The sequence below is a fragment of the Crocodylus siamensis genome, chromosome 2, assembly GCF_052110815.1.
Source record: "Crocodylus siamensis isolate JL-2025a chromosome 2, ASM5211081v1, whole genome shotgun sequence".
Classification (NCBI taxonomy): Eukaryota; Metazoa; Chordata; order Crocodylia; family Crocodylidae; genus Crocodylus; species Crocodylus siamensis.
Window position 1 is genome coordinate 175,550,972 of NC_143396.1, and position 15,835 is coordinate 175,566,806.

Consider the following 15,835-nt stretch of genomic DNA (forward strand, 5'->3'; position numbering starts at 1 on the left):
GTGTATAAGGACAATTAAAAATTAAAAAAAGGAAAAGAAAAGCAATACCTACAGTTCTGCTTCACCTGTGATGTGCAGCCCTGGAAATAATAGGAAATACATTGTTATTCAGCAAAGGGATTAAGAGTCTACAAAGTGCATATTCTGGGTCTGGACATAAAAGATATAGTGAGTTACCTGCAGTGGAAGGTTCATCTTTGTAGCTTCTCTCTCCTTGGAAGAGTCTGGCTATGGATCATGCTGAAGAACCGTGAAAATCTATGAATCAACTACAAAATAATATGGGTACAGCATTGATTATAGGGTTAAAAGGGTGTTGATTGATCTCTTCCTGCTCCTCCATTTAATTTTTGTTTCACTGGGATAGTGCAGCTGAGTGGTTTGACACTACTGCATTTTTGCTGATCTCTGCTTTCAAAACCACATAAAAGAATATTTAATGAGAGAATCTTAAATAGGACAATTATAGAAAAGATAAGATTGCTCACATCTACACTCTACCTGTAAGCATATTTCTACACTGTGTTTTTTTTTTTCAATCTAGTCAATGTAGCATGAGAATAATTTGGGAGTGATATATTGTTAATATTTTTAGAGCCAGAGAGTTTGCTAAACTGAGCAATAAATTCAAACTCATCTTTGTACACAGGAAAATGTGCCACTAGGATTAAAATCAAATCTATAATTGTACACTGCACTTTACAAAGAGTTTCTCAAAATGAAGATAGCAAAGTCAGGTTTTTTCTTACTGCAGTTTTCTAGCCTCATATCTTACTTAAGGGGTTGGGATTTTTAAAATAAGTGGAGACAAGGAATTTCTAGCACCAACAAAGCAACTGTATATTGACCTTAAAACTTCAAGAGGGAACATGTGGTATTGGAGAAATATGGGTTGTTTTATTTTAGTACACTAAACAACCCAGTAGAGTTGAACAGTCTAGAAGTTACCAGAGAGAGCTTGTGCCAAAGCACAGTATAATTTCTGAGACGGAGGATTGGGTTACAGGAAATAACTAAATAACTCACTGCTAAAATAATCTCCTTGGCCCGTCATTCCGGCTGTGTCACCTCCACTACCTCTTTGAATCCCTTTCATAGTTCCCCCAGGGCTGGATTAACGCACAGGCAAACTAGGCACATGCCTTGGGCCCGAAGTGAAGAAGGGGCCCAGTTCTGCGTATTTTACATATCATAATTATTGAATGAAAAAAAGGAATATAAATACACAGTATTAAATACCAGACCACGAGTTTGTTTGCCTGGGGCCCACTAAAGGGTTAATTTGGCCCTGGGTTCGCCTTCTGTATTTGTTTTCTCACACCAGCCCTTTCTGCATTTAGTAGAATGTCCTTTGGAGTGAATCAAGAAGGCTGCCACTTTCCCCTTCTTCAGGATTTAATTTGAATATTTAGTGTTCTTAATATTTTCAGTTCTTCTATAATGCTGCAGAGAAATGAGTCAAACATCCTTATTAACTTACTGTCATATTAAAACATTTGGGCTTTGTTACACTATACCCTAGGCATTTAACCTACTAGAAAGGATGGTATTAATTAGGTATTGGCAGTAGTTTAACTAGAGGTAGGCGAGCAAGACACGAGCCCATGGCACTGAGTTAGAGGGGGCAACCTCCATGGAGCCCAAATCACCAACCCTGCTCTCTGGTGCTGGGCACCCCTATCCTGCATGACAAAATTCCTAGTTGTGCCTCTGGGCACTGGACTGGACTGAAAAGATCAGTGTATAGTTCTTGGCTCTGCCAAAAATACATTTGTGACCTTGGGCGAGTCATGTAACCTCTCTATGCCTCTATTCCCCATTTCAGAATGAGGAAACCAGAACTTCTTTCCCCTGCTGACCCCTCTGTCCGCTTTGTTGTAGAGCATGGGCTGTCTTTTAGCTCTGTCTCTGTTCAGTGTCTAGTAGGATTGGCCCTGGTCTCAAATGGAGCCTAGAGTTCCACAATGCTAGAAATGAGAGCCAAGGCATTTTCTGAGCCTCTGATTGTTTTGTTACTTCCTGCAGAAGCCAGTACAAACAAATGCAGAAGAGTATGTGGGTGATTATTGCTCTCCAGGAGCACTGGGCATAAAGTCACTCTTTAGGTGAAAGGGAGTTTTATTGATAGGCTGCAGAGCAATCTTTGAGCTGGGGATCCCAAGAGCCTTTTGTCAAACTTATTTTATCAAATTGAAAGGAAGGCTAGAATGATTTCCTTTCCTTGGATACTGCTAAATCATCTTTGCCAGAGATGGCTTACCCCTAGGGCTCATAAAAATACTTCTCAAGATTGTAAATTTCTGTCCTTTCAGTGATCCTGATTGCATAAAACCGGTGGTGCTGCTCTTATAGCTTGGAGAAAACATACGGGCAGGAGAATGAACATCAGTGCTGCCGTAGGGTTATACTGGAGATTTTCCACTGGCCAGGGATATTAAACTTCCCCAGTATAAAGAGAGAGGATGCAACCCTGTGCCAGGTCTGCTGCCCAACTTCACCAGCCATGTGCCTGTTGTGTAAGGAGACACTATGTTTCCCATGGTTCAGAGGACTGAACTGGAGTGCATTTTATAAAATACAGTCACAAAAATATAGTGACAGGAGGATGCACAGGGACAGCATTTTAAATTCTATTTCACCTGTAGTGATGGAAATAAGATACATTGAATTGAATTGCATAGTCCAAAAATAGTCAGCAATTAACAGAGTTGGGGGCAAAAATACAGTTTGTGCCAATATCCTAAGAACTCCAAGGCTGGGAGGAGTTGGTTTCATGCTTTTGTTTCAGAATTGTCTCTAGAAATCAGCTAAAACAAACCCATGGTGAGGCAGAGGAGTAAAGAATATATAAGCATATAAAAATCTAGCATTACTCATAATTAGGAAATTTGAAAAGCCAAGCAGTAAAGAATGGAAAATGTGCAGAAAATACATGGAAGTAAATAATGCCTAGTAAAACAAAGGTAGGATTTGGGGATCATGATAAATACGACATCAACACGATAACTTTGTGACAAGTAAGATAATACCTTTTGCTCAACAGCTCAAGAATTAGAAGGTATGGAAAGGGGATTTCAATTCCTCAAATGAAGAGGAACTCAGCTATCAGGGCTGTATATACAAATTGTGTCACCACTTATTGTAAGTTGGTCCAATAAAAGATACCACTCAACAATCATTGCCACTACAACACCATTTGTCACAGAATAGGAAAAACGTGTAAGGAAAAAACAAGAGCAAACTCTGGAAATCACAGGCACCCTGAGCTCTTCTGAATTATGCTGTGTTAGTCAATAAAGATAAAGAATCTTATCAAACAGCACATAAAAGTCACCAGGGAAGACTATTCTTGTTTGTTCTTGTCTGGGAAAATGCCACGTGGCATTTTTCAGAACAGATATTTCAGAGGTTGTAACTGTGAAGCCACTCTCATTAACTTTCTGAGAAGAGGTCAGACAGTCTACCACATTTAATATGGCCAGGACAGATAAGAAATGCATTAGAAAAATGTGTGGAGCATTTAAGCTTGTGATGTAGCCATGTCTTTCCTTTATTCTGCAACTGTTCTGTAAGGTGATTCTTTATTCTGAACCCACAGGTGCCTATCTTCCTAGTCTGAGGCAATTGAAATTGAACAACAGCTTGCTTGCGTCTGTGAGGTAAGAAAGAAGCTATAATTGGAATAAACATAATGAACAACACCTGCTCATCTCTTTTCTTGATAGTAAAATGTTATTAATGTTGCATTCATATTTTCTCTGAAAAACAGCCTAGGAAAGTATATACAGGTATAATGTCCTATAACCAGCACCTTTAGGGCCAGAACCTCATCTGTTATGAATCAGCCTAACTCCAATGGTGCCCGTGGCATTACACCAATATATACCAGCTTCGAACCTGCACTGAAATCCTGACTTTGTTGAAATCAATGCAGGCCATTGACTTCACTGGGGGCCAAGATTTTACCTTCTGTCTGTCATTAGGTGGCTTCTAAAGATGTGCTTTTTCAGGATGAACTGTTGTGTACCACTTTCTCTTTGTGAGTTCTGCCTCTTGAGTTTAGGAGTGCTTCTACTGTTGGATGTAATAGTTTGTAGCCCTTGGGCCAGACCTTCAGCCAGTATAAATCAGCTTAACCCTACTGAAGTGAGTGAGTTACCTCTATGTATTTATGCCAACTGAGGGTCAATCAAATTATTGATCTCTGGCTTGCTGAGCTCCATTACTTTATTAGTGCTACATTCTCAGAGACGGCTGAAGTCAAGAGGTGAAAGGATATCTACTTGGTCAGGACACATCTCCTTTCTTTGTGCTGTTGGTGTTCATATTAACCTTGGTAATTAATTAATTAATGGTAAGTTACCATCAACAAATTGGTTATGTAAAATGCAGTCCTGTTTAATAGATCTGCTCTGTCTTTATTGATAGTTGTATTGTTAATAGGGTCCAAACATGTCACCTGACATGGGTGACAAACATAAATGTTCTAAAAATTCTCAGTAGAACAAAGACACTTCATAAGGGACTTCACTGGGTTCTTTGAAGTTTTATGTATCATTTCATTACTTAACAAAGTTCTAGCTTATATTATCAATGATGCCGGAGACCAAATGACCATAGCTTTGCTTTTAGATCCCTGACTGAACTTCTGGGAGTGGCCACTGGAAAAAAAATTCTTAATAGCAAGTTAAGTAGATTTGATCTGATGGTCGTTAAGAGAATGGAAAATATGAGACCCCATGGTGTTACTTGTTTTGAATCAGTTTTCAACTACAAACTGCTCTTTCAATCATAAATTTCTTTTTAAAGAAGGACTCCAATTCAGTAGAATATCCTTAGACAACAGTAGTTTAAAAATGTCACTTTCCATTTTCCTATCACTTTTTTTTCTCAGTTTTCCCTGTTTTCCTTAACTAACGATTGCATAAGATTTTATACACACACACACATATATGTATGTATGATACATATACATATACACATATATATATATATGAGAGAGAGAGTTAAATCAGGGGCATTCAACCTTTTTTAATAAGTGTACTCCCAGGGAGGTGTCGAATGGCTGGATGCAGAGTGGGGGCATGGTGGAGTGCAGCCCTGCTCTCGCCCTGCTCCTATGAGGTAGCAGCACAGGTTAGTGGCGCTCCGTCCCTGCCTGCCCCTGCGTCCCCTCTGGGACCTTTCAAAGTACTGGTTGACAACCCCTGGTTTAAATGAAGGCATTTTTACCTGCCAGCCCTTCTCTACCTACTTCCATTGAAATGTTGAATTTACATTGCCACAATCATTTTAATACCAGAAAAAGCATAAGATCACAATATTGCTGCAGAGTGGCACAGGAGTAAAAAAATATATGGCAAGGGGGAATTACATTGTTCAAACCAGTTTTGATGCTATCTACAGCAAATTGTTTTTTTAAATGTTTGAATTAAATGTGATCTTTTCCTCATTTGCTGTAGCCTGAAAATCATTTTCTTTAAAGGTTAAACTGACTATAGAGAATCCAAACATAGGGCATTTGATTCTTCATCCTCTTAGTTGCTGTATCAGCATCAGACTGACCATATTTACTTAATAGTTACTCTAAGAAATAAATGTAATGGGGAGCCTGTATTTTTCTTCTTGGTTAAAGCTGAAAGTAATTTTTCATTATAAATTGGATTATTACCTTGCTAATAATTTTGCCAGAAAACAACCAAAAAACAAAGACCTGCTTGGTCTTCATATTCTCTGTGCAAGCTATGAGGAGGATCCGTAATAGAACATTCTGAATTCTCTGTGCAATTTCTTTCATAATTTCAGGGTCCCATACCAGGAGCTCAGGTGCACCCAAGGCACCATGGCCATCAGCAGCAGCAGGGCATAGTGGGTCAGGCACTGTACAACAGTTCCTGCACAAACAGTTCCTCATGCACCACCTGGAGCACACTTGAGGTGCAGTGATGGGCAGGGTAGGGCTGGCCCCAGGGTGCCTCCCCCGAGGAGACCGCTGTGAAGAGGGTGGGAGCATAGGCAGCTCCTCATTCCAGTCGGCTGGGAGCCCTGTGTCCCCCAAGCCCAGGTGCCATGGGCTGGGCAGCAGTGCAGCAGAGCAGATGGCATGCAGGAGGATGTGGGGGAGTAGGGTTTGGAGCCGTGGCAGCAGGTGCTGTCAGGAGCCTGGCCTGTTCCAGCCTAGGAACGGGGGGGGGGAGGCAGGCTGCCAGCACCCAGCAGTCTGCCTGCCCCAAGGGAGCAAGCAGGGATGGGGGGCTTAGCCGGTGGCTGCCTGGGCCTGGGCCTGCCAGACTGACTTACCAAGGTCCGTGGTCACCTGTGTACACCCAACCTCCGATCTGAGGCCAGACAGTATATGGCCTCTGGTACAGAGCATCTTGTCTCTGAAATGTTGTAAACTCTCACAAACAGGCACTATAGAGCTTCTGTTTCATGGCTCTACAGTGCCTGCAGCTGCAGGTCCAAGAGAGGCAGCCTTTGGCAGCTGGGGTGCAGCTTCAGGGTCACTGCTGCCAACAGTTGTGGCCTTGCAGATGTGCCAGCTCCACCAGAGGAGGATCCTGGACAGGACCCTCCTCCCGGACCTCCTGGTCACAGCATTGGAGGACCAGCTGGGAGATGCTTGGGCTGGGTGGGCGGGCAGAGGATGTGGCCCACCAGGACAGGTTGTGGGCAGAATACATGGCCCACCAAGACAGGTGGCAGGTAGAGAACATGGCCCATCAGGACAGGTGGCAGGCAGAGGACATCACCCATAAGGAGGCACAAGGCTGGGAAGACTGGGAGTTTTGGGTGCAGCTCCTGGCCCTGGAGCATGAGCAGGTAGAGGTCCTGTGGGAACAGCATGCCATCCTGGCTTGGGTAGTGCAGGCCATGAACTATGACTGCTGGTTGCTGGACATCATTCTGACCCTGGTGGTCACCTTTGCCAGGGTCAGGCTCCTGACCCTAGTCCCGCCTGCCTTCTGGCAGCCATGCACTGCCCAGCAGCTGGCCTTCCCGTGGGCCTGGGAGGGGGTCCTGTGCTGCCTCCAGTAGACAGGAACCCCTGGCCCAGTCCCTGGCCCAGGTCTGGTGCCATCCAGACTCCCTGCCTGGGCCCAGCCCTGCTGCTCACCCCGGCTGCACATGGGCATGGAGTCAGAGCTGCCTGAAGCAGGGCCAGGACTACATGCTGGCTGTGCTGGGCCTGGACTCCACCTTCCTGAGGGGGAGCCGCCCGTGCCAGGGGGAACACCGGCTGCCGTTGCCCCTGGGTTAACCCCACACCACTGCACTTGCTGTGGTTTGCATACCTGCAGGGAAGCAGCCAGAGGCCAAGATGCTGGCTGCCTGTTCCAGGTCTTTCTCTGCCCTGTAGTCATCCCCACCCCATGGCCCCCCACCCCAGGATGGTACACAAAGGACACTGAACAAACTTTTCATGGGGAAGAAGATGTTTTATTGCTGGTGGGTGGGGTGGGTAGTGAAAAGGCTCTGTTTACTGAGGTGGGGAAGGAGGACTCTATTTGTTGGGAAGGGAGGGAGGAGGGGAGGTCTTGTTTGATGTGAGGGAAATAAAAACTTGTTCTTGTGAGACATGTCTGCAGTGAGTGTGGTGCTGGGGATGGGCAGATGGATTTGGGGGGTCCATGGGTAGCGGTGCAGGTGGGCTAGAGCAAGGAGTGTTGGAAGACGTGATCTTCCAGGACCTCCCTGCACCTGGTGCCCTACTGGTGGGTGTAGAGCCCCCCCAGGGCCTCTGCAGCAGTTGAAATGGGCCTGGCAGGGGTCCAGGTGGCTGGTGTAGAGCTGCATGAATTAAGATAGGAGTGGGTAAGTGGGGTCCATGGGATGACTATGGCACCCAGCTGCAGCTTCAGCAGCCCTAGTGTAAAGTGCCCATTCTTTACCAGGGCTGGCAGGCTGGAATTCTGGAGGATATAGGTGGTGTGGGTACTGTCTGCCCAGCTGGCACTCACGTGCAGTGAAAGTCCCTCCAGCTGTAGTAGGGGTGGTCTCCATGGTGCGGGCAGGTGATGGGGATGTGGGTCCCATTCAGGGTCCTGATGCACTGGAGGAATCCCAGGGCATGGAACCCTACCATCACCACCAGGGGGTTGTGCACATGCAGCATGGTGTCCCCAGGCACGTCCTGGAGGGCACCACACACCTCCAAGATGGCCTCCCCAGTGGTGGCTTTGTCCATAGCAAAAAGGTGGCACCTCCAATGGTGTACTGTAGGCTGGTGGGCACAGCCAGCTTGAGCAGGGCAGGGGCTAGGCAGGTGTTTGCAGGTAGGGACAGCTGCATGCCAGTGTGCTGCCATTCCATATTCCACATGACCTGGGACACCTTCCAGGACCTCCAGGTGTGGCTGGAGCTGCTCCAGATCTTGGAAGGTGGCCCGGGTGTGGCTCGGGTCATGCAGAACACCTCCAGCCACTGTTTATTGCCCCAGGTGGTCTGGGTGACGTGCAGTCCTGGCTGGCCCAGCAGGGTCTGGCCAGGTGGATAGGGTGGAGGCAGCTGGTGCGTGGCAGTGGCCCTGGGATGACACACGGCAGACAGGGAATAACTGCATGTGGGGGAGTCAGGAGGGGCAAGATGGCTGTGGCCTAAGGCAGTGGTTGGCATGGTGGGCCAGCAGGGCCCGTGCAGTGGCCAGCAGGAGTGCGGGGTGCTGGTCATTGCTGCCAGGGGCAGGGGTTGGAGCAGCCATAGCACAAGGAGGCAGAGGCAGGGAGGAGAGCACTGCTGCGTGCTGTCCCTGCAGTGCACATACTGCTCCTGGCTGGGAAAGTGACTGGCCAGAGAGCAGCAAGCAGGTCTGGCCTTTGAAGAGGGCTGCCAGCTGCTGGCAGCTGCAGCTGGAGTCTGGAGCTGCCCCCAGTGGCAGCTGGGGCCCATTGCAGGGCCCTGGGAAGTGGGAGTAGAATGGCAGCAAATCTGCTCCTACTTCTCTGCAAATGTGTATGCTTGCCTGGCAATGTTTACTCATGAGACAACTGGTGCTGCAGCAAATGCATATGTAGATGCACCCAGTTTGGATGTGATGGTCTAGAAAGAGGATATCGTCAGAGATGTTGCGCACATCATGGGCATGAGTGGTAGGCAAGATGGTAACTTTGTCCATAGCAATCAAAGAAAGTAGTAGGAAGGAATGGGAGAAGAAGTTTAGTCAAGTGATAACTCAAAACTGCCCAAGAACACCTGTGCATGTTCCTCTCCACTGCTTCCCCCCTATTACTCTCCCATAGAGGGAAACTACTTTGGTTCTGCATTTGTTCTTGACAAATCTATGCTGCCTCTTACTTACCACCTCATTATTCCCTACAAACCTGGCTGTTTGTTAATATACTCCAGTGTCTTTGTAGGTATCAGAGGAAATGTACAAGTCCATAGTTCTATTTGGTCCTGTTACCACTCCCGTCCCCTCCCTTTTTTAAGATGGGCACTTCTTTTTGCCCTTTTCCAGTCTTCTAGGACCTCACCTGACCTTGAGTTCTCAAATGGCCAATGGCAACACAATTACTTTAGTCAATTCCTTGAGTACTCTGGTACAAATCTAATAAGGCCCTGCTAATTTGAAAACTTCCAGGTGACCTAAGTACCACAGTACTGATCCTCCTGCCTTTCCTGCTAATTGTTACTAGTTTTTTGATGTGGAGGTAGAGCTGTGAGGCATCAGTATAAATAGAGTAGTTGAGTTTGCATTTGTGAATTAAATTAGCTAGTGATAAGGTATAGAGGGAGAAGTGATGATGAGGGGGAAGCTTTGAGGAGGATCCATGAAATAACATTCTGTCAGCACAGGTAGGAATTCCTAGAGAAGACAAAGAGTCCAGCAGCTAAGGGAGGGCAAGGCTTCAAAACTAAGAATATATGTTTTTGACTTCAGGACCCTTTTTTCCCCCATTATAGTGACTCAAAATTTTCTCAGCTGTGCAGATTTTGAGTCATTTCAGGAAAAATAAAAGTTAATAACCTCTTCCTGAAATGAAAAACATGACATTTCCTTCTTTTTGAAGTCTTGACCTGCCTTGGCTCCTGTGTTTGCTTTAATCTTTGCCTGTCATGTAGCCTCATGTTATTGGCTAGTTATGAAGACCTGAAGGGTCAAATTGTTTATTAAAAAGTATTAACTGGCTGAGGCTTGGTCACCCATTTACTGAATAAATTTGTGAGGACAGTTGAGTTTCTAAGACATTAATGTAAATTAAGACTTCCCAGAAAACCAGTTTTAAACAAGCGAGTTGAAAATATGGAATTTGATGTAAGGTTTGTGTTGGGTTTTTTGCTTGTAGAAAGAGCTAGATAAACCTTTTTTAGATAACGCTATTTCAAACTTGTTGTGCACGGTTAATCACAAGATGGAAAGCAGTGGAGAATCAGGTTCATTGTCACTTTGGAGCTATTATGGTAGTTAAGACACAGAGGGCATGTCTACATGAGAAGTTTACTGCAGAGCTGCCTAATTAGCTCCTCAGTAAAGTCTTCATGTTTACATGTATGGCCCTATTAGGTTGCAGTAAATTAATAAATACTACCATAGGCTAGTATTTGTATATACAAGTACTGTCCTGAGGTAGAGGTTTTTTTACTTTGCGGCAACGCATGTGTACATGCTGATGGGGCTGGCTGGGGCTATCTATGAGGGTGCTTTAGCATGGGGCTGTCTGCTGGCTATCTCTGCACTGAAGCACTTTCATGCCCTAGCCAGCCCCTCCACAGCACCTTGAGCTGGGCTGGAGCAGCTGACCCTCCAGGTCGCCTTTCAGTTGGGGCTGCTGTAACTTGGCTCAATGTGCTGCAGTCTTCCATGCACGTATAAATGTGGCACCTGGGAGCAATAAACTCTAGTGCAATATATGCCAGAATTTATTGCTTTGCATTAATTGCATGTGTAGATGCACCCAGGCAGTTAAAATGAACTCTGTGCTTTGATGGAATATGCTACTGTGAGTCCGTCCTCCTTTTGCTTTTGTTTATTTTTGTCTTCTGGGATTTTTTTGTTGATTAGTGTGTTTACAGCTGGTCAAACAAGCATGACATTGAGAAAAATACTTTTATTTATTTTATTTGTTTCTTGCCAGAAATATGTGGTTTTTAGTGGAACACCAAATAGTTTTTTATAATATTTCAGTGCAAAAAAATTGTTTAAAAATAAAAACCTTTACTTAGAAGTGGACTATTCAATGAAAAGTTTCAGTGAAAAAAAACCCAGGAACTATTCAAGTAAAATGAAAATTTTTGATTTGGTCCAAAAAGCTATTCCTTCTCAAAATGGTTCAGTGAAAATATTTAAATCGGCTGCATTGGTATTGTATTCAGGCCCCAGTTTAAGGAAGCACTTATGTGCTTATGTGAATTGACGCTGTAGTGAGATTTTGCTGTTGTGTGGAAGAATCCAACTCCTGTCATGAAAAGATTTAACAAAATATTTCCTGTGATCTGACATCTTTCTGCTTGTCAAAACAAACAAGAGTTAGTTTTCAGCTATGCAGTATTTCATGCAAACATAATTTATAACGGTTTTGGGGTGGATATTTTCTTTAATACTGTATGTGACACTTGCCAGGCACATGGGCACCGATGAAACCAACCCAACACCTTTTAAAAAATATATATATATATGTCTCCTGTATGCCAATTAAATAAAATTACAGGGAGTAGGCAAAGGAGGGACCAGAACCTGGCAACTTTCCCAGACCAGAACTGTGCCAGCTCAAGACAGCAGCATCTTTAATGCATTACTTCCGATCCATAGCAATCCGTCATTGATAAACCTGGAGTATTTAAGGACAGAGTCTGCACACAAGCACAATCTGTGTACTTGAACTTTATTTTTGGACATCTGTATTGTGTCAATTTAATACCTGTTAAAACAACATTCTAAATTAAGATGCTATCAAGGGAGCAGCTGTGAGTGCTGTAGGTAATGTCATAGAATATTTCCTATCCTAACCCTCTGTTTTCAGGCACTCCCAACTGTCTAGAAATTTCACTTTTTGAAGTGGATTTTTCTGTGCTTGGATGCTATCCCAAAGGTGATGTTTCTTTCTTCTTTAAAGCTTGAGCAGAAAACAGCTGATATATGTTACAATTGAGGGCAGCAGGAAAAATGCACTTTCCTCCTCCTAAGAATAATTCGCCTGAAAGTTGTAGATAGCCACCAAGACAAAAAGATTGAGACTAGAAAGCTGAAAACTAGCAGCAGATTTATCAGATAAAAGTTGTCCAATCTGTCTTTAACAACTTAGATTTACTTGTCACAAAAACATTGGGTAAATATACAAAAAATGAAAACAAGATATTTCGCATATCTCTAAAGTGTTGAAAAGAATGCCCAATACTATATTGTGCTATATTCTACATTTTTAAAGGGATTGTAATAATCATTTCATAAAAAACAAGAAATAGTGTGTTGTGAACGTCAAGATACTTATATTTAGGTTTGTAAACTGAGATATCCGTGTTTGAAAAATGTTGCCTTTAGTCTTATCTGCCTGAAGGTTGAGGTAAGTATGTGTGCTATAAGGAAATAGAGGTGTGGATTGTATGTGTTTATATACTGGAATTTATTGGGAACTTGTGTATGTGTTTCAGTACAAGGCTGATGCATTGGGTTGTTCACTGATCAATGTTAATTTTGGCTTGATTGTTGATTTTCTGGAGGTTTTGGAGATTACATTGGTAGGGAATGCAGTTGGGCACCATTGCCTGTAAGTCTGTGTTTTCTTTTATTGTGCAGGTTAGTTCATTAAGTTTGTTTTGCTTTGAGATATTTCATTCTGAAAGGTATAACTATAATATGCTGTTATTTATTTAGGATTACATGCTATCTAGGGGGACATTAAATTTAGATTAGGAGTCAAAGATCTAAATTTTGGTAATTTAAATGTTTCTCCTATTAATCTCTTTAAAAAATGGAAACCACTTTTGAGAATACAACGCATAACAAAAAGGAATTACTTTAGGTCCTTGCTAATTTGCTGCATTGCATTTATTTTATGAGGTCCTCTCAATGACCTCCATCCATCTCATATCATCCAAGAAACTAGATTTATGAACTGAAAATCACAGAGGAAATATGGAACCTATTCTGAAGTGTAACTTAAAAACTGTGTTTCACTTGTAATGGCGTGTATTACATGTCTTCCTAATGATTCCAGTAAAAAGAACCATCTCAAAATTAATGAAATATAGATGACAAGCCAGGCCAGAAGAAATATGTTTTTATCTGATTGCTTTTATTTTAATTTCAGTAATGAATAAAGAGGTCTGTGTCTTCTTGGAAGGCATCTTTTTTATGAAATGTAGAGTCAAGGATATTGGTTCCATAAATATATAGTATGAGGAGCAGTTTACCAGACTGAGTGTTTGCTTTGGTAGCTACTGCCTGGGTGTGCCTGCATGTGCTATTGATGCGTCACAATAAACTCTGGTACAGTTTGCGCTGGAGTTAATTGCTCCTGGGTACTGTGTTTGCATGTGCACCCAGGACCACAGCACATTGAACTGGGGCAGCACAGCCCCAGCTGGCAGGGGGCCCAGGGGTCACCCTGCCAGCATGGGACTGCTCTGATGTGGCTCAGTGTGCTGCAGAGAGACTGGCTGGGGCAGGAGGGTGTTACAGTGCAGGGCTAGCAGGCAGGCAGCTGCTCACTGTAGCACCCTTGTGCCCCAGACAGCCCCAATTAGTATCTACATGTGCATTGAGGCACACTAAATAACACCGCCATAGGACTGTACGTGTGTTGAGCAGTACTATCCTATGATGGTGTTTATTAATTTATTGAAGCCTAATAGGGTCACATGTTTGGATGCTGGCACTTTACTACGGAGCTAATTAGTCAACTCCACAGTAAACATCTCAACAGAGCTGGACTAGTCCAAACCTCACTTCAGTGACTGCTTGTAACCAGAAGAGTTATTGCTGACAGTGAAGGGGCTGAGATTAACTTGCTGCATGGGTATGGTTTAATGGAGACAGAAAAGGCACACGGAGAGAGTGCAGGAATGGAGTGAATAGAAGGACTAAAATAGAGGGAACGCAGGACTGTAATCCAAAATACAGACATAAATAAAATGCATATGTGTCACAGTCTGCATAGCATTCAACTTTGGTACTGTCCATGCTCCATTGTGAAAAGAGCACAGGTGAACTAGATATAAGGAGAACTGATGCTGTGAGGTCCAGTAAAAAATTGGGCAGGGGGGATGAGGAATAGGAAGGGAGTAGGGCAATGAGCAATCCCTTACCAAAGGCTCAACCTGCAAGATGATGAGCACTTGCAGTATTTCTAATGCTCATGCTTTTATCATGAGTTTAGTAGTATTGGGTGTTTCTTTTATAACTCTAACTGCTGGAGGTTAATTTATAGATTAATTTAAAAGATTAATTACATTGGCCTTAAAATCATTTTTTGAAGTTCCTAGCTTTTCTGGTTTTGGAGAAAAGACCAAAAGTGTGATCTGAATGACATCAATGAGTGTTTTGCCAGAGATTTTCTGTGGATCAAGGGTTTTTTTTTCCAGAGTCATGATTACGTTCAATTAATGTAATGTGATAAACCCTGGAGCAGTTTGCTCTGGAGAAAACTGCTGCTGGGTGCAGCATCTATACTTGTGCCCAAAGCTGTAATGGAGCAGCTCCCGGCTGGTAGGGGGTACAGAAGGTCAGCCCCAGGTTCCAGGTGGTGGCATGAGGTGGTAGAGGGGCTAGCAGGAGCCAGGGTTCTGGTGCCTGGGCTGACCTGGCATTATTTGCACTTGGAGGTCACCATCTACACATGCCTTTAAGCACACTTTATGACTGCAGATAAGATAGTACAGTACTGTCTCTGATGGTACTATCTTACAGCAGAGTTAATTAATTTACTGTGTCCTGATACTGGCACATGTGTAGACTGTGATGCCTTATTGCAGACTTAATTAGTGTACTCCACAGTCAAGTGCATGTATAGATGCACCCAGAAAGTGGGAACCAAAATGGCATTACTTACTATAAAAAGGTGGTGTTTTTTAGCCAATCCCCAGGCTTTTTCAAGCCTGATTCATGATTTTTGACCACTTACAGTAGGCAAAGCTGTCCTCTGGCCCCCATCGAGCAAGTCGTTTGAGTGTGAGCTTACTCTTACACTACCCTGAAGAGTCCTGTTGACTTCTGTGGGACTGCTCAAAGGCTTTAAATTAATCATGTGCATAAATGTTTTGCTGGTCTGTGACAGATTGCTCAGCCCCTTGCAAACTTAAATTTTCCAGCCCTGTTACTGGAAGTCTGAAGTACCATGTCAATCTGTATTCCTCTGAGTGCTAGATTGCAGGAGGTTGTGCCACATAAAGGATACCATATCTTTTCACATATAGCATACTCCCAAATAAAATATGCAGCTTGTTGTTTGAAACGCAGGATGAAGAGGGGAGAAAAATATTTTCTTGAAAAAACTGGTAAATAACAGCCGTGCAGCACTACAACATTACATTTTCCCTGTGGCAGAGGTAGAAACAGCTACTGCTGTATTTCCTTGCTTATAATGACCACCCTAATTTCCAGTACCTGAATTTGAGGGGAAAGGGTATGCATTAAATGTAAAAAAAAACTATGGTATTCTGAAGTGTCAGCTTTTGAAACCATTTCCCTCAGTGTGTTTAGCTTTCTGTCAACTTTGGCACATGTCTTTCCCTTCCATTATTCTTATCCCATTTTTCATCTTTCTGTTTCTTCTACCTCTCCCTGGGATACAGTGTACTCACAGGCATTTGGATAAGTGCATAACTGAATAACATGATGACTATCCCAATGTTTTGTCCTTTGCCTACATTGTAACAAACCTCTATTAGCTGAATATTA

At 43.5% G+C, this 15,835-nt stretch overlaps 1 protein-coding gene across 1 annotated transcript in view; it reads left to right on the forward strand.

The window, feature by feature from the left end:
* The window catches only part of LRRC56 (leucine rich repeat containing 56), a 121,016-nt gene that overhangs the window by 49,298 nt on the left and 55,883 nt on the right, over positions 1-15,835 (forward strand). The window contains exon 4 of the mRNA XM_090034920.1: positions 3,599-3,659. Coding sequence (XP_089891046.1) covers positions 3,599-3,659 — 61 coding nt within the window. The remainder of the gene's footprint in view (positions 1-3,598; positions 3,660-15,835) is intronic.